Raw genomic sequence first — 19328 nt, forward strand, 5'->3', positions numbered from 1 at the left:
CATAACTGGTCAGTCTTTTTTTTCATTTTCTCAAACACGTGGAAACATAAGTTGAGTGTGATATGTTCTGGCAAAGTCAAACAACTGTGAACTTGTATGATCTTTCCTGGCCTTCAATCAGTGTGAGACCAGCTCTGACATCTTGTGAACGTACATGGTTAAAGTGTGCCTTGAGTTCTTGAATCTTTGTGCTGCCTGCCAACCCTATTTCACTGAAATGGCTCTAAGGGATTACTGAAATGGAGCATGTCCTGGCAGAGATCTGTATTGGAAAATATTTGTGGCATACAGATGATCATGAGGTATTTGTGTAAAGAACAAGAACATACCATACATAGCTCAGATGATTAATACAAAGCAGAGAAGTGTTGCCCTATGATTTTCCTCGTCTGGCAGGCAAGATCCTGCTACTCCTGTCTGTGTGATAGTGAACACAGGGGGACAGCTCATTGATCTTTCCTAAGCATCTAAAGAGGCTTGTGCTCTTCTCATCTTCTTTAGACGTGCTTTCAAAGCTTGCTCCTGCTCATTAATAGGGAGAGAAGGGAGCAGATGGAGAAAGTCAGAGTTTGCCAGTAAAATGCAAAATTCTTCTCTAATGATCTAGTGTTGGCTTGAAATTGTCAGATTTTCTATTAGAGTTGATAATTTCTGTTTCATTGCTTATAACCTTAAAATAGTTATATGTTTCATTTCACTGTGGAGGGAAACAATCAAAATATTTTGGCTTTGCTTCAGATAAAGATGTTTTGTAAGTAGCTGTCTGTAACCTTAATGGCAGTTGAGACCTATATAAACTGAATCATTGTACCATAATTTAGTGACAAGTGTGTGATCAAGATCTAGTGATATAGTAATAATTTGAATTCTTATCATAATCATAATTATTATTTTATGTCTTATAGCAGTAGCCAAAGAGACTACTTGGCTCAGTCCAACACAGGAAGCTGGTAACTAAAATAAAATTTGATAAAGATGTAAATATCTGTCTACAAAAGTCCAAGTGTTTTTTCAGCCTGTGACATAAAGAATGACCTTGTCAGCTTCACAATGTAATTCTTTCTGTAATGTCAGCCACAAAATAAAATTTATTTTTAATTATGGTTAATGAAACAAGATGGAAAACTAAATGTATCTATTTGCCTTAGTCATAAAAAAACTTCTCAACTAATAAAGAAGGGTTTGAAGGTGGGAAATATTTATCAGTACGCAAAATTTTTAAAAGTAAATTCTCTGCTCATTCTTAATCCATCTGTGTTCCTTTGTTTACCTGGTTGTTTATGTGTTTGGTCTGTGGCTAGCTCTGATCGACATGGAAGTGGTTCTGACCAGGCATGGCCTTTTCAGCCTTCATTGCTTTTAATTCTTAGTTTTGAATGCTCCTCTAGTGCTGCAGAAGAACTTAGCATCCTATTGAAATAAATAGCTGTAGATTGCATTTCTGAGGCTTTGTTTCAAATGTTGCAGGTTTTTTTCCCCTATATTTTTGTAATTTTGTTGTTGTAGGCAGGCTTTTAAAACCAGCATTAGCTTCTAACATAGGAACATTTTGGGGTTGTACCATATGCCAAAACCTGATTAGGAGTTATTTCCCACCTCTTTTGAAGTTTGTAGACTAAGTCTGGCTGTGAATGTTTACTTTTTACATGGATACTATGTATATGTGACATTGGCTTTTTGCAGTTTATTCCAGGTTCTGTAAAATTGATCACCTTTCTGTTAAGAAGGGATTGCAAGAGTTAGTGATGTTGTGGATGGTTAATTTTCTCCAGCTTACTGTGTGAGAAAGGAAATAAGGGACACAGACTACTGCAGATGTACAAAGTATTAAATGTGCTGGAATGTACTGGTAGTGTATGAAGCGGGGAAAGAGGCACAAGTCAAGACACTTGTCTACTGTTGTGTATTTTGACCTTTATAAATTTAAGTGACCACTGCACACCTTGCAGCAATTTTTTGTCTTGTGCAAAAGAATCTTATTGCTGTGTAACTGTCAGTTCCTAAGCTTTCACAAGCTTTCTTCTACTTTTTCTATTTTTTTTTGAATGCAATGTACACAACTCCATTAAAGCAGTACTTGAAAATTTTCTTGTCCCTAGAGTCAGACATTACAGTGGAGCCTCTAATTTTCTCTCCTCAGTTTTCCATTCTCCTTGTAAGGTATTGATCCTAACAAGAATTGATAGCTCTTTTTGTGTTCTGTGTCATGTCAGTATTATTAAATCTTCCTCCTATCCCTAGCATTTACAAATTCAGCTCTTTCTGCTTTCTTCTGGCTTGCATTTTGCATTTCTCAATCCAGTTTCACTTTTGTATGAAATTTGCTGGTTGGCTTGAAGTAACACTGCAGAATAAGAACTGCCAATGGGAATGAAACTGCTGGAGAGATCTGGATCTCGGAGAGGGAAATCGCCCACTTCATCCCTTTCCTTTTCTGTCATGGTAAAAGGCTGGTTTCACCACTTGCCATATTATTTAGCAGTCCTTTTAATGTTTCTCTTATAAACTGAGGTGCTGGTTGCCATTTCTGTCAAGCCTTGAGTTCAGGGGTGGGGAGGAAGCAGATTGGTAGCTGTTCTGTCAGGCATAAGCTGAGCTGCACAAGCAAGCTGGTTTTCTCAGGGGGTATGGAAAGAACTTCTCCAAGCGTTTGGGAGCCCTCTCAAACCTCAGTGCTTTCTGTTCCAAGCTCAACAGCTACTTTTCAACATCGCTTTCTTTAACCAAACAGCAAAACCAGTCTCCACAGAAGAAAACATTTCATTTTGAGTGTTAGTAGGGAAGGCAGGAGAGAGCACAAACGGTCTGTGTCACAGGATAATTATATTGTCTTATGCACTACATACCACTTTGCCTGCTTTTTCCATCTGGTAGCTCTCTGACCACTGCTGTCTTTGCAAGAACCCAGACCTCTGGTTATTTCAGGTCACTAGCAGGTATTGTAGCATACTCTTCAAGCCAGCTCAGGTGATTCAGGTCTGTGGTTAGAAGTTAAGTTCAGTTTGTTGCTCAGTATTAAAATGTTGTGCCCAAGTATGAGAGGCTGTATTGCTGTTCAATACCTGGATGAAGGGGTCTCTGCCCAGCAATCCGAATTCTTACTCTAGTGCCATTTCTCTGTGTCCATAATTTGTTCCTTTTAGAGTGCTTCAATTTTTTTATATTTCTTAAATGATTTTTAGCTATTTTTACAAACAGTTGGTTACTTTTATTAATTTCCAACAACCACATGTTTAGAAGCCCCATGTGTTCAACTTCTACGTTATATGTTTTAAATCTAATATTTGGATGACTCCTGGTCTACATATCCTTCTCATTTTCACTGTCTCCCTTGAGCTTTCTTTAGTGGGGTTTGGGGTTTTTTGTTCTTTTCAAGTACAGATAGGTTATGAAGTGCTGGTGGTTACTGACCTAATTGTTTTGTCAGTCATATTCCCAAACTCCCCATTAATTCAACTGCATGACTTCAGCTATTAGACTTCATGGGTTTAGAGTTTATGTAGCACTGCCTTGGCTTATAGCTGATCCCCTATGTCTGATGCTAAGTCCTTCCTATTCTCCATCTAGAATAGAGTTTGATGCGGCTGAAAAAAACCCTGAATTTATTCTGTTGCATTATAGGGTCTTCCTGCACTGCTCTGCTCTAGCCTTTCCCAGCATAGTGAGTTCTGAAGGCCACCAAGCACCTTGGTTCAAGTTGCGATGCTCTTGCTCCCATCTGTGCTCACCATTATAAAGGAGATGAACTGCTTTGTGTCTCCCTTTTTTAAAGGAATGGCTTGCTCCAGCTCTTTTGGAGAAGCAGCAGCCAGCTCCTGTGCTCTTCCCTCTTGTTTGTTTTTTAAAGTAGCACTGCTTTGCTCTTGCATCTATTTAATTGGTTTCCTGCTGGAAAGAAACTCAAGGGCTGCCTTTGCCAATTAACTAGGACAAAATAGTCTGTTAGTAGACAATGTAGGATTTACCCAAGGATTTCAGAAAAGAAATGTGGGATACCTTTGGTGGTTTAACAGTTGTTCTGTTCAAAGAACAGTTGTTCTTTGGTGGTAGGCTCTTGTCATTAAACATGCAACATGTTCCAGGTTTAGTTCCTTCCTGAAAGCTTTTTTTTTTAATGCATAGTTTTAATATTGACATATTATTTAATCCCAATAACGTGTCAAATTTTTAAGTCCTAGTCAAGCATTTACTGTCTTTGGTAAAAAAAACCAAACCCATCAAAACCTAGAGAATGACTTAAGTAAGGCCTGTTACACAGGTCAGTCATGTGGTAGACTATATTTAGGAACATTAATAGCCATATTTAAAAGGAAATTTGTTACTGGCCTCCTAGATTGCTAGGTGCAATAACTTCAGCCAAGAAAGAGCAGTCAGATTGAGTTTGTTACTAGGAATATCTAAAAACCAACCACAAAACCTAATTTTAAACAGTGGGTTGTAATCCGTGCTGTTTGGTTTAGAGCTCCTTCAGCAATTCCTTTCTAAATGTCTATTTTAAACCAGTATGTCAGACCTCTGGCTGTTTTTTCACAATGTCCTGAACATAAACCACTTTGACCATTAAAGTAAATAGGAAAAAGTAACAACTAAAGAACTTAAATATATATTGTTTTCAGTAGAATGGATTCCCTTTAAATAGAGAAGTATGTTTGAAGAGGTGGGTGGTGGTGTGTGTGCCATGTTACTTGGTTGTTCATTATGGTCCCAACCTCATCTGTGATCTTCCCAGCAGCTGGAAAGAGGGCAGGCTTCTGTGGTTTGTGTCTTGTTTGGTTTGGGGGAGCATGAGTTGAACTTGGAAAGTTTCCTACTATCTGAAATGTACACTTGACCTCTGGAAAGTGTAGAGTACCCTTGCCTACCATTTTTAAATTCAGTCTTTTAGTCATAACTTATTAAGATAAAAAGGTGCTTTTTTTTTTTTTTTCTTTATTCCTTATTTCAATGTTGACTTGATTGGTCTGCTTTTTTTGGGCTGCATACAAAGGTATGGAAGCTACAGGAATCAGAACTGCTCAGACAAATACTGTATCAGAATACTTCCTGAGGCCCAGATGGCTCTGCAGAAGATGGTTGCTCACTAAACTGAGCTAGTCATGTTTTCTGAGGCAGAGGATTTAGTACCAAGGCTACTAATATTAGTTGAATTGTCTTACAGCTTGTTCGTGTTGATGTAAACCTCTGGCCCACTGCAGTGTGCACTGTGCAAACATAAGAGAATCATTTCCCCACAGAGGAATTTGCAGTTGATTTCTGTTAATAAACTGTTCGGGACTGTTCTGAGGTCCTGAAAAGGTTTTTTGCAGACATAACCAATGTCCAAGGTAAAAGGCTTGACATAGTTATTTTACATAAGGAGAAGCATGTTTTCAAAGAACTCTTAGCCTTTTCCTGGATATTGTTTTTGTGGGACAAGCTTTGCTTACCTTTTTAGTTACCTTTTTGGTAATGGACATAGGCTGATCATTTTTACCTGTGGAAGGAGCTCATTTTATGAAGTGGCTTAGGGAAAATATTGTGTATGTAAATGCTTTAAATATAAGTATCACTGCTTTATTTTATTTCCTTCTTTAGGAAATAAAATTACTTAATTCTGATAATTTTCACTTCTTCTGAAAACCATCAGGACTCTCTGAAAAAGCTCTTTGACTTTTTGTTTTTAAAGTTTTTCTTTATAAACCGCTAGAATAATAGCCACTGCAGCCTAAGCTGCCCTAAAAATGCTTTTCTCCTTGCCAGAATAAGTCTATGCAAATTTCAGTTGCTTTATACAACAAACTAGATCTCTCTGCTGGGAAACTGAAGAGTAAGTAGGTGTTTTCCATCTGTGTGCCCAGAGTGCTTTCTGCTACTAAGCAGGTCAGCACTATGACCCACAAGATGTGCAGTGGGGGCTGTGTTTCAGCATCCTTCATGCCCATGTGCATGAGCACATAAAAGTTACAGATGGAGCAGGATACGGGTGGTTTGTACAGATACAAAACCCAAAAGTGCTCCAGTGGATGTTCAGCATGGAGTGTGTCCTGAGCACCAGGACTGTCAGTTGCAACATCTCTGTTAATTTGGGGAAGGGGTTAGTATGGTCTAGGTGCGCTAGGAGATGATGCAAAATGGTAGCAGGCAATTCCTCTCTTGAGTAGGCTGCCACATTCACTGCATACCAAATCTACAGCAGAGTTAAGTACTCTGGTGCACTAGGTATTAATGCCTGCACCATTGGTACCTGAGGTGTTCCCTCTTCAACAGGATGAAGTATGGGAGTATGTAGAAGATGTAAGGATTGACTTAAGTACCTTCAGCTTTCTCTTCATAGCAGTACAGTGCTATGTAGTGTAATGCTACAGTAAGGTAGCATCCTTTCTTATTTATATTTTTATTGCAATTCAAATTGATTTTGCTAACTCCGTGTTAGAAAAGCTTTATTTAAATGATGTTTTTGATAGCTTATTCTATTGGTATATTCCTTGAATAACTTTTGACATCTCTTCTGTTTGTGCAGACTCAAAAGCCAGGTCTTCCATAATAGTAAAGGTTTAAAATCCCAAAGGTTGAAATAAGAGTGGGTCAGGCTGGAAGGGACCACAGCAGATCATCCAGTCCTACCTCTTTGGTCAAGCAGGGTCATCCTGCAGCACACAGCACAGGTTTGTGTTCAGACAGTTATTGAATTTCTCCAGGTTTTTCTGGGAAACCTGTTCCTCTGCAGTTACATCCACAGTAAAGAAGTTCTTCCTCATATTCAGGTGGAACCTTCTGTGCATCAGTTTCTGCCTACTGCCTCTTATCTTTACTAAATGAATTAAGGAAAGTGATTTGCCACCACAGTAAAGAAGTTCTTCCTCATGTTCAGGTGGAACCTTCTGTGCATCAGTTCCTGACTACTGCCTCTTATATTTACTAAATGAATTAAGGAAAGTGATTTGCCACTGTAGAACTTCCGGAAGCTTGTTCTTAACATTTTGTTGTAAATGAGGAAGGAAACTATAGTTCAAGTGCCAGAATTTAATTTTTAATCTTAATTTGCTACAATTATTAATGGGTAACAGGAGAAAACTAAATGCAAACTAGAAGTAATAAACCAGAGACCAACACCTATAGACTTTTGAGCTGTCCTTAAGTGTACCAAGTGGTACAAAGGATATTTCCCAAAAGAATTTCTCTGCACGTGTTCTCAAAATCAAGAGGTCTGTAATTTACTGCATTTGTTACCTAGAAAAGAGGAACCCTGAAGGAGTGTCCATCACTGTGGTGCTCTTTTTCTCTTCCCTGTTGTTTTCAGTTATCTCTACATGCCTCAGTACTTCAGCCTTTGGTTTCGGTATCTCTGCCTGTGTGGTTGCAGAGGCGTTAGGCACGGTCTCTGCCATGTGCTGCTGCTTTCTGCAGTCAACAAGGGTTATATATGTGTGTTGTACTGCAAATGTTGTTTAAGATAGAGAGGGAGGAAAAAACAGCAACAAAGCTGGAAGCATTACTGTGCAACAGTAATATTACTGTGAAGAATTAGAGCTGGAGCTGATGTTGAGACTAATATATTATACCCCTGGGAGTACTGTTACGTGTTAATTCTCTGCAGAGGGAGAAGTGCAGGAAAACGTGTACTCAGGCAGCTAATGCAATACTCATCCCCCATCCTCTGCTCAGCCCATGTGGTGTGGTAGGTACCATCTGAACTGTCTGTGTGACTAAGCTGCATGAGCTGTTCAGTTATGCAGTAGGTTTGGGACAGAAGAGGTTATCAATTGCTCCTTATAACTCAGGTGATGTTCTAATCATCAGATTTTATTTTTTTTTTGTGCATGCAGACTTAGTGGTTCACACTGGCATAAGAACTTTCCCTTGAATGTGTTTGTTGAAGTTCTTGCAAGGCCTGTGCTAAGTGACTTCACCAGACCATCACTTAGAGAGAAACTAAGCATCTGTCCCTAATCCAAGTGCTGTTGTATATTAAACATCTGTCTTTAAGTTCCCTGGCCCATGTGAGTGGCATATCTGTGTACAGGCATGTGCTGGCTGTCATACAAAGACATGGAGACACATAGTTGGAACATGGAATTCTAGATGTGCAAGATGAAACTTGGAAACAAACACCACTTTATTTGTCAAGCTAGCATGGCTGAGATATTAACATAGACCAAAATATAATTAAATTTTGTAGCACTGTTCTTAGAGGCAAAATGCCCCTTTACCAGAGAGGAAAGGAGCAGCCAGTTGCCTAGTAGGACAGTAGGAGTGAAGAACTGGATTGTGCTGTGTTTTGGCAATACATGCTTTCTACTCCTATTGATTAAATATGCTCTCTTGGTTCTTCCTCTTAATACTGTTTATGGAAGATAACCCTTCAGAGCAAGGGAAACCTTTAATCTCTGAGGGGTAGATGTGGGACATGAGACCAGGAACTTGTCCATACTGAGAGCTGTGAAAGATGCTGTCTCTTACCAATACCTACCTGGAATTTTGTAATTGTTACTGAGTCAAAAGAACAGAGAGCTACATGGAAGTTAACCATACTTCACCCCACTCTGAATGCTGCTTTCAGCCAGCAGCATATCTGCTTTGTATTTCAAATCTAGCCTAGGAAGGGATGATGCTTAGATATGTGGTGTCTTACAACTACTGCAGGAGCTGTTGTTCAAACCTGAGCTCCACTGTTAGTATGCCAGTGACACCTGGAGAGGGTTTGTGGTGGGTTTTTCAATCCCAGGTATTCTGTTCCTCATCTGAGACTTGTGAAACACAATAGAAATACAGCATGCCTTAAGCATGCATTTTGTCATAGTTGCAAGTGAAAGAGTTTTGATTTCCTTTTGAGAGGTGGTCCAAATGTCTTAGTCAGAACTAAGGCTCCATTATCCTTGCTCATATTTTCAGTTTAAATGTGGTTTCTAGCTTGAAGCTTCTAAGGCTTTTCTCTTTCCCCCCAGGAAGAAATCTCTTACTGAGCTCAAACTTGGTGTTATTTGGGCTTTGTGTAAACATAGCTCTTACTTTTCTGGGAGAGTCAACTGTGGAGAAGGAAAAAGCTTGTGGTGTGTCAAAACTTCAAACTGCTTCTTACTGATTTATTGCTTGTGTGGAGACAGCCCAGAATGCATTAATTCATCAATTCTTGTAAGCAGAGAGGAGGGAAAGAATAGGAGGAAACAAGAAAGGGGGTGGAGGGGAAAAGAGTTGGGGAAGAGAAAATAAAAACATGGGGAAATATAAGGGATGGGAGGAAAGACATAGCAAAGCAGTTATTTTTGTGGTGGTCTGGGAATTTCTGGAAAATAATAAGGTGCTTGCTAGAAAGCAGTGGAATTGCCTATGCCCTTCTTATTACTGTGGCCTTTACAAGCTAGGACACTGTTTGGTCTCAAGTCACTTCTGAATGCCAGAGTACATTGAGGGGTTTTTGCAGTTGTGCTTAGGTTACAACTGACTTTTAAGATCAGTCTGGTTTAGGTTGGCTTCATCTTGCCTCACTTTAAGACCTGTGTGCAGCTGATGTTCCCTTCTCTAAAATACTCAGAGCTTAATCATTTTGACTGTTAGTGATTTAACCTGTGACCTCTCTCACTTTTGTATATATTTTGTATATTATATTTTATACACCTATATCGATACACAGTAATTCACAGGTGGTGCCTTGGTATTGGCCCCAGTATTTAAAGGCAGTGGTTCACTGTAGTAAAGTTTGTGGAAGTCTCTAAGGCTCTAATAGGTTCATGACTCTGAAAATGAGACAGGCAGGCTTGTTCTCTCCAGACCAAAATGTGTTGCACTCGTGCCAGTTTTAGATCCATCTGCAAAACCAGTTCTACAGTGTCAAGGCTTTTCTCCCCTATTATGTAGGATGGAGTTTTCCAATCCAGCAGAGATGAGGAGTCTTTTAAAAGGTGTATCATCTTGATCTCACTGTTTCAAATCATCTTAAGCCTTGTGCCTCTGGCTGCTGAAAGGGCTCTGAGGTGTGCAGAGGATCTAGGACTCCAGTACTGAGAAATGGCATCATGCAAGGCCTTCCCAGCTTTTGCCTGAGGTCATCTGCTGCTCCAATGCTTTTATAGTCTCTTGAATAGAAAACACTGATTAGACACATGAATTCTGAGCAATGTTCTTTAGTAGCTACACACCTGTCCTTTTGTTCATATCATCTTTTGGGAATATTGAATGTTTGGGTGATATTGCAGTGGGATTCCATTTGTTGTTTACTCTGCACAGAAGTACACTACTTCTGGGACGAGTTGGGAAGTTCATTTATTTCAGCTATTTTCTTGAGAATTCTCCTGTGTTTCCTATGTTTTCAATTGTCTTACTTATTACACCATTTTTCTTTTTATTACATTTCTTTTTTCTTACCTTTGACTCTTCCAGTTCTTTCCCTTCTTCCCGTTTGCCTTTCCCATCTACAGTTTCTTTCACATGAAATTAAGTGATTTTCTTTTTTTCTTTGAAATGTTTTCACCCTTGCCTACAGGATCTGAGTAACAGCCTCACCCAGTTTATTTCAGGTTGCTGCTGTTTGGCAGTGCTACAAGAAGCCACAGTGGCACCAGCGCTGGTGACAAACATAGAAAAATGCAAGGTCAGGAAAGTCTTTGGTTCTGTCACATTCACTGACTGTATTTTTTGGAATATGTGCAAGGATCTAGCTCTCTGGGGCACTTCTGCATGGACAGCTTATGGCATGTCTATTTTTAGATTCTTTTGAAGGAATTTTAACAATCTGTTTTCTGTGTTTGTTGCGATAATATCTTTTCCTTTCTACCCATCCATATATTTGATAGGCAGTGTTCTCATAGCCATAGATCTAGAAACTATCCATTGCTTTTCTAATCTTTAAAATCATTAATGGTCTGTGCAGTAATCAAACCAAAGTTTTGACAGGGGTGGTTGCCATATATAGTATTCTAATTTCTCTAGAAAACAAACAAGAAAAAAATTTACCCAGGTATTTAGCAAAGAAATTGGTGTGGAGGTTTTATTTTTTTCTTCCTCTTTTACATGCCCTAACAGTGATTTGCCCCTGAAACAATCCACTATGTTTATTTTGTTTTGCACTCAATGTTACTGCTCAGATACCTTTTATCAGTGACAAGACACATTCCTTCTTTTTTTGGAATGTTTCAATGTAATCTTTATATATGTATATGTTTATACAGCTATATCTGTACACAAATATACATATACATATGTGTGTGTGTATATATGATACATCTATAAATATTTAAAATACAGGATTTTATCAGTCAGGGAGGTAAAGCAATGAAACATAGTGGCCACTCATGAGTGGACTAAAGTCCCTAGAACAATTGTTTCAACTCAAAGTATGAGCTTGTTTCCCATGTGCTTTATTGTCTGTGAAGCTGAAGTTGCTGACAGTGTTCTAAAGGTTTTATACATGGTCTTTTATCTCTTCTGGGCTTGGGCCTTGGAACAGCTTGAAGATAAAAACCGGGAGAGGTTGAAGTTGGTGGTTAGTCTGTGTAGGGGCTTAAAGGCTAGGTCTGAAGAGTTCACACTAGACAATGTGCTGACGTGACTTTCTGCACTACTCTAAGTTGAAGTTGAGTACATGTAGAAAAGAGTTATGCCTATAAACAGCAGCCTGTTATACTGCTGGAATAAAGAATGTGGCTTTAGTGGGATTCTCTGGAATTCAAAGGATGATGCCTATCGGCTGGACTTGTGCAGTTGATTGTGGATCAGATTTATGAATGAGTCTGGAGACTTAGGTAGGCATTTGCCAGGCTGACAGGATTTAAGAACATAAGGAAGGCAGGCATCAGAACTGAAGTTAGTGATCCCTAAACATCCATGTAAATCAGCCTTGTGTTAGTGTGACTGACACTTATCAGAGAGCGATTCTGCTTTACCAGGCAGTTCTGTGAAGATGAAGACTTGGAGACACAGCTACTGCAGTGATAGATGCCAGTAACTAATGGTGACTGATAAGTGAGAGATAGGAAGTCTGCCTGCCAGTTTATGTTATTGTAAAAGCTATCTGGTGGGTGGATGTAATAATTAATTTGCTATATGAAGTAACTTTAAAATGACCTTATCTGTGATATAGTTGCATAATAAAAACTGGTACCACCAACACAAAACATTTGCAAAGTGGTCAATTATGTCATGTAGGCTTCTTTCATATGATCCTTTTGAAGATCTTTGGAAAAGCCTAGGAGCAATGAAAAATGGCATCATGTCCTAGCTCTGACAGAGGGGTAGCAAATAATGCAAGCTCCATGACTGTTGCTGAATGCCCTTCAGCATGGATCATGGGCAGTAGTCCCTGCTGCCCTGAGGGTACAGCTTGGCTGCAGAGGAAGGCTCTAAGTCAAAAATATTGACTTAAAAGAAGTGGTAGGCAGTGTCAGTTCCAGAGTGCAGTGTAGTAGCCTTTCTACAGATGACTGCACTTCAGGCATCTGTGGGCTTCTTCCACATAAGTAAAAATATGCAGGTTTTTATACAAATTGATATTTTTATAAATATTAGTGGTATGAATGTGTAGTGTAGAAACATACTTCATATATTAAAAAAATTACAATTGTACTAGTAGATGTGTTTGATTTTATATAGGAGGAAATGTAGTCTGTATTCTATATTTTTTAAATCTATAAATACTTATACACAATACTAAAACTGTACTATAGCAGATGTCTGATTTCATCTAGTAGCCCATCTAGTATTACTTTAATTGGAGTTATTTTGATAAAGAAAATACATATGTGTGTGTGTATATATGATACATCTATAAATATTTAAAATACAGGATTTTATCAGTCAGGGAGGTAAAGCAATGAAACATAGTGGCCATTCATGAGTGGACTGAAGTCCCTAGAACAATTGTTTCAACTCAAAGTATGAGCTTGTTTCCCATGTGCTTTATTGTCTGTGAAGCTGAAGTTGCTGACAGTGTTCTAAAGGTTTTATACATGGTCTTTTATCTCTTCTGGGCTTGGGCCTTGGAACAGCTTGAAGATAAAAACTGGGAGAGGTTGAAGTTGGTGGTTAGTCTGTGTAGGGGCTTAAAGGCTAGGTCTGAAGAGTTCACACTAGACAATGTGCTGACGTGACTTTCTGCACTACTCTAAGTTGAAGTTGAGTACATGTAGAAAAGAGTTATGCCTATAAACAGCAGCCTGTTATACTGCTGGAATAAAGAATGTGGCTTTAGTGGGATTCTCTGGAATTCAAAGGATGATGCCTATCGGCTGGACTTGTGCAGTTGATTGTGGATCAGATTTATGAATGAGTCTGGAGACTTAGGTAGGCATTTGCCAGGCTGACAGGATTTAAGAACATAAGGAAGGCAGGCATCAGAACTGAAGTTAGTGATCCCTAAACATCCATGTAAATCAGCCTTGTGTTAGTGTGACTGACACTTATCAGAGAGCGATTCTGCTTTACCAGGCAGTTCTGTGAAGATGAAGACTTGGAGACACAGCTACTGCAGTGATAGATGCCAGTAACTAATGGTGACTGATAAGTGAGAGATAGGAAGTCTGCCTGCCAGTTTATGTTATTGTAAAAGCTATCTGGTGGGTGGATGTAATAATTAATTTGCTATATGAAGTAACTTTAAAATGACCTTATCTGTGATATAGTTGCATAATAAAAACTGGTACCACCAACACAAAACATTTGCAAAGTGGTCAATTATGTCATGTAGGCTTCTTTCATATGATCCTTTTGAAGATCTTTGGAAAAGCCTAGGAGCAATGAAAAATGGCATCATGTTCTAGCTCTGACAGAGGGGTAGCAAATAATGCAAGCTCCATGACTGTTGCTGAATGCCCTTCAGCCTGGATCATGGGGAGTAGTCCCTGCTGCCCTGAGGGTACGGCCTGTGGCTGTGGGATCATGTGCAATGAGCCACAGCTTGGCTGCAGAGGAAGGCTCTAAGTCAAAAATATTGACTTAAAAGAAGTGGTAGGCAGTGTCAGTTCCAGAGTGCAGTGTAGTAGCCTTTCTACAGATGACTGCACTTTCAGGCATCTGTGGGCTTCTTCCACATAAGTAAAAATATGTAGGTTTTTATACAAATTGATATTTTTATAAATATTAGTGGTATGAATGTGTAGTGTAGAAACATACTTCATATATTAAAAAAATTACAATTGTACTAGTAGATGTGTTTGATTTTATATAGGAGGAAATGTAGTCTGTATTCTATATTTTTTAAATCTATAAATACTTATACACAATACTAAAACTGTACTATAGCAGATGTCTGATTTCATCTAGTAGCCCATCTAGTATTACTTTAATTGGAGTTATTTTGATAAAGAAACATTGAGACCAAATTTTAAGTCCCATTTAAGTCCCTTCTTTTGATTTCTAAAAGAGCTGCTTTTCATCATGCCAATAAATTCAGATTAAGTTAACTCCTTAAGGCAGATGACTTAAGTGTACCTGATTAACTGTCTGTCTGGTGGGAGTGGGGACTGAAGCCTTTAATTTAGAAATTAAACTCATCCCTGACCTAAAGCTGAAATTGAGATTCTGCTGAGATCTCTATTTTGAGTCTTCCTTGGTGGAAAAGACCCACCAGCTAGTGTGCTGCACATGACTTCTATTCATCCCTATTTTCTAGTCACTCTTCTCACATAGGCAGTCATGTATCCTAAGTGTTGATGATGCAATTGCAATTTAAATGTACAATGCTGTGAAATACTTGACTAGCATGCTATAAGAAGAATCATATTGTTTTATGATTTCTAGAATGACTTTTATGTAAGAAAGTTGCATTTTTTCTGCTTTCATAGAAGTCACAGTATTTTTACTTCACTGTTTTCTGCAACTCTCTGAGGCCTGTTCTATTCTTGACTTACCAGATGTTACCAGCCACTTGTTCTCACTAGAAAATGTAGTCTGTGTAGGTGGACCAGAAGCTAAGGGATTACTGTTCAGAAATACAGTTCATGTTCACTTAATTCATTAATTCTTCAGAAATAATGAAAGTTTCCTTTTCATTCCACACACATCTCTGGGAGTGCCTAAGAGTCACATTCATATATATTGTGTTATTACAGTAAGAAGACTTCAGTCCCTTCTCTCTCTTTGTGCAGAGGTTCCCTTTCAGTGTGGACATGCATATGGTCGAAGAATTAAACACTCGTTAGTCAGGTTGTTAAATATTTATGACAAGACTGCTCTGAACAAACTCTTACTAAAGCTATTTCCTATGCTTCTGACTTCCAGTTTGCTTTGGGATGCTGTCCCAAAAAATCACTTGCTATCTTGCCATTTATCTTACAAATTCAGTATTACCAGATGCGGACCACATTCAGCAAAAAATACATAAATGAGATTGACCTTGGCTGCAGTAGAACTGGGAATTTGAACTGATGACCAGCTTCTCTTCTGATTTTCTGTGCCTCTAAGTCTGATTTGGTGTATCTGCTGTCAATATTGATGTTTGGACTGAGTTTGGCAAGCAACACAATCTCCAGTGAACTATGTATGTTTAGTGTGCTGGGGTCTGTTGAACTGTACCTTCACTAGCATTATTTCTTGGGACTTCCTAGTAAATAGCCAAACCATGGGGTGAAATTTTCTACTGGCTATTTGTGTAACTAGTGCTGTCATTCAACACAATGACACACCAAGATATTTTTCAATATCTTGTTCCTCTAGAAATCCTTTTAGTTACCTTGTCTTTCTTGCAATTACTTAGCATTCTCCCTGAAGTATTGCACATCACTAGAAAGCATGAGAATACATTCTGAAGCTGTAAGAGGCCACAGTTGTGAAACAGTAGGAGTTTTGATCTGGTTTTGAAAGAAAGTGTTTGTTTTTCTAATTTTCTCTTACAAGTTTGTTGTTTGGTTTTATGCTTTATTTTTTAAGCTTCTAAAAGTGTTGTGATGTAAACAGAGAAGCTTATTATTTAGTCGCAGCAGTGTACTGGATGATGATGAAACAAGACCTAGTCCATGCATTGAAAAGCTTCATTCTCTGTTCCTTTACAGGGTACCCAGGAGAAGTGATCCAGTGGGGTGTGGACGCTTTTTGTACAAAACTTTTCAGGCTAGGTGGCAAATTTCTTGGTCCTTGCTTTAATGGCTTCAGTGACATTGTATCCTCTCTTTGCCCCATAAACAATGAAAAACTTCTTTGTTAAAAGGAAGTGTTTTGCAAAGAGGGAAGAGCAGGAATGGCTCTGCTAGTATTTGAAGCTGAATTCACATTTTGCCCAGTTATCACCATGGCTGAATTCAGCATGGATTACATGTCAGCTGTATGGGGCAGCTGATCTCTGCTCGTCTATTGAAAGCCAACTTGAAAGGCATTTTAATTCGATTCATTCTTGCTTTGCAAAAGACAAAGAGGAGAAATATGTGTCAGTGAGGTGTTATTGCAGTATAGTCATTCTGCAAAAGTGGAATTACCACAGTGATACCAGTAAGCCTCTATTGAATATCCTAGAAAATGGGGCTAAGTCTTGGGGCTGAAAGCTTGATATTTTTTTCTTGTCACTTATCGACCCATGCTGAATACATATAGAATTTTTTTTTTCTGAATTGAGTCATGCCATACATTTGGTGAGCTTTAGTCTGAATTGTGTCAGATTCTACACTTAGCCATAAAATTTGCTATGATTTTGGTCTGCCTCCTGTATGCAAGTGCATTTTTAACATAATCTGTTCTTTGTTGTTCATTTCCTGGTTTCGTCTGCTTGCAACCATAAGCATCAGATATGCAATATACTAGGCAGAACAAGAAAATAACTAACAGCAGACAGTTCAAATGTGCTTGGTCACTACTTCTCAAATACCTCATGAATATGTCTGTATATGTCAGATAAACCAAAGTTTGGAAGAAGAAAATTGGTTTTGTTAGTAATTTGTGTGTGAAGTGAAAAAGTAGTGTTGAAGTACAGAAGCGATCTAGTAACCTTAGAAATCATGGGGTTTCATTTATATCACTGTGTCAGACTTTCACATTGAGGTCTCAGAAAAGACTGCACAGCACAAGTTGTGTTTTGTGAGGTGGAGCCATTATTCATGTGCTGTTCTGTGGGGTTGTTCCATTTGAAACAGTGTTGAGTTTGTGTGTGGGCTTTCAGAGGAAGTGCTATAGAGCAGCCCTGGAAATGGGGTTGCTTAACTGTTATTCTCTCCCCACTTCTCTCTGTTGACTGCACTAGGAAAAAAATCTTTTGGTGGTACTTACGTACATCACAAAAAGCATCTTCTAATGAGTTGGACTGAATGGGAGGGCTGACAAAATCTTCATTGTTTCAGAAATGTTAGGGACCTTGGTAGAATCATGCCCACAATTAATTGAATATCCAAGACTTGGACTTAAAAGAAATGTTTGTGAAGTCTGCATGTGATTTCTTGGGGGACAAAAAGCACGCTTTTCTTGAGCATTTGCCTAAATGCAGTCTAGTAAGCATTAGTTAGTTGTGGTTCTGCAGGCTTGCAAAGTTCACGGATATGACTTAAAAATTAGCAGGTCCTGCAAGGAGTAGCAGAGAGGAAAAAAGGATGAAAAAAAAGACAAACCCCAAAAGAACTGTAGCCGTGATTTGAGTAATGTAACTGCTGGTGTAAAGATGGTAAGGAGCCATCTAATTTTGGGAAGGAGAAAGGCATGATAATGTGAACTTTTCAGCAGCTTGGGATGTGAATTTTCTATGCTTGGAAGGTCAATGTCACAGTGATAAAACATTACTAGTAAATATGTTGTTAAAATTTGATGTACTCCATAAGTTACCCTTGATGTTTTGGGGGAGTGTGTGGGTTTTTGTTTTGTTTTTCTTCATGTAAAATTCATAAATTAGCTTTTCTCTTTGGGAATACATTTCTTACATGTGAGTTTTTTTTTTCTTTTTGCTTAGTCAGTTGACAACACACCATCTGGGCCCTGAAGCCTAGGATAAAGATGCTCTGCATGATCCTATCCTATCACTGTCTTGAGGGTGATATATAGGTTATTTTAGCCTCTTCTTATAGCTCACTTTGTGCTCTTATTTGCCCCAGATGGTTGTTGCTACAACAAAGTTGTGGTCTCAGCATATTGAAAGGGTTGGAGGAAATTGCAGGCTAAAATTTGCAGTGTATTCAAAATATTTATTGTTCTTGCTAAAATTAACAGCAAACTGATTGATCTGTCATGCTCCTGGGAACAAAAATATCTGGCTCTGTCAGTTGAAATATCATCATGCTGGAAAAGGGCATAATAAATGCCTGGCTTATGAAAGACCTTTTGAGTTTTGCCTGGGTAGCTGAGGTTAAGGAACATCATGAGAAAATTTTGATGTTTGTGAGTCAAGGTTGTAACTAGTGATGAAAATCACAGGAATTGGAAATGAGATTTTTGTTTGTAATGTGTGACAAAAGCCTGTGACCTAAGGGTATTCCTGCTTGTCTTCATATGTTTAGTGTATTGTGTGTGGGGTTATTTTTCCTTCTGCTTTCTATATGCAAGTTCTGTCAGGCAGGGGATATACAAGGGAATGCAATTGCTGCCACTGTCAAGTTAACTATTGCTAGTTAGTTAGGTCATTGGAAAAAACATACTCAACAGGCAATAGATGACAATGTGATTTTCAATGGCAGAAATGTACTGACTATCAACATAAGGAAATAATGGAATATCTTTACTTTTTGTGCTGTTCTTCAGACTGCTCTGCAATGACTACAGCAAGATACAGGCCTACCTGGGACTTGGTACTTGATCCATTAGTGTCCTGTAAGCTCTGCCTTGGTGAATACCCCGTGGAGCAGATGACAACAATAGCACAATGCCAATGCATCTTCTGTACCCTGGTGAGTTTGTGTTCTTTTTTAGATAGCAAAAAACCAAGACATAAGTTTCACTGCAGAAATAGAGTGTTTCTGCTGGGGGGGACTTGCCCTGAAGTATTGACCTTGCAGTGGAAATAAATACTGTTGCTATGTACTTGACACAAAAGCTGGGAAGTAAACATTTGTTTACCTGCAATAAAAAAAAAAAATCAGCACTTAAGTATTCTGTATAGTTATCTGCTTACCAAGGTTATTCACACTTTCCCTTTTATCAGTCAGTGGCTTGGATCTGGGGGTGGTTTTGCTATATAAAAGACATCTTATGAAAGACATCTTCTAATGAGTTGGACTGCATGGGAGAACTGATGAAATTTTCACTTTCTTTCAGAGATGTTAGAGACCTTAGTGGAGTCATGCCCACAATTAATTGAATATCAAAGACTACTGGGGTAGTTTTAGGATTGATTGGGATTTTGTTGGGTGCTGAGGTGTTTGGTTGTTTTTTTTGGTTTTTTTTTTAACTTTAGAAGACAATAGAGTCTTTCAGTTGAAAGGGATTACTTCAGCCATGATCTGTGGTCCAAC

The 19328-nt window shown here is 38.6% G+C and overlaps 1 protein-coding gene across 2 annotated transcripts in view; it reads left to right on the plus strand.

The window, feature by feature from the left end:
* The window catches only part of RNF144A (ring finger protein 144A), a 63050-nt gene that overhangs the window by 16484 nt on the left and 27238 nt on the right, over positions 1-19328 (plus strand). For both annotated transcript variants that reach the window (XM_039715570.1, XM_039715571.1), the window contains exon 3: positions 18619-18764. In XM_039715570.1, the coding sequence (XP_039571504.1) occupies positions 18630-18764 (135 nt within the window). In that variant the 5' untranslated portion in view covers positions 18619-18629. The remainder of the gene's footprint in view (positions 1-18618; positions 18765-19328) is intronic.

Source organism: Passer montanus, unplaced genomic scaffold, assembly GCF_014805655.1.
Source record: "Passer montanus isolate IOZ18808 unplaced genomic scaffold, ASM1480565v1 scaffold34, whole genome shotgun sequence".
Lineage (NCBI taxonomy): Eukaryota > Metazoa > Chordata > Aves > Passeriformes > Passeridae > Passer > Passer montanus.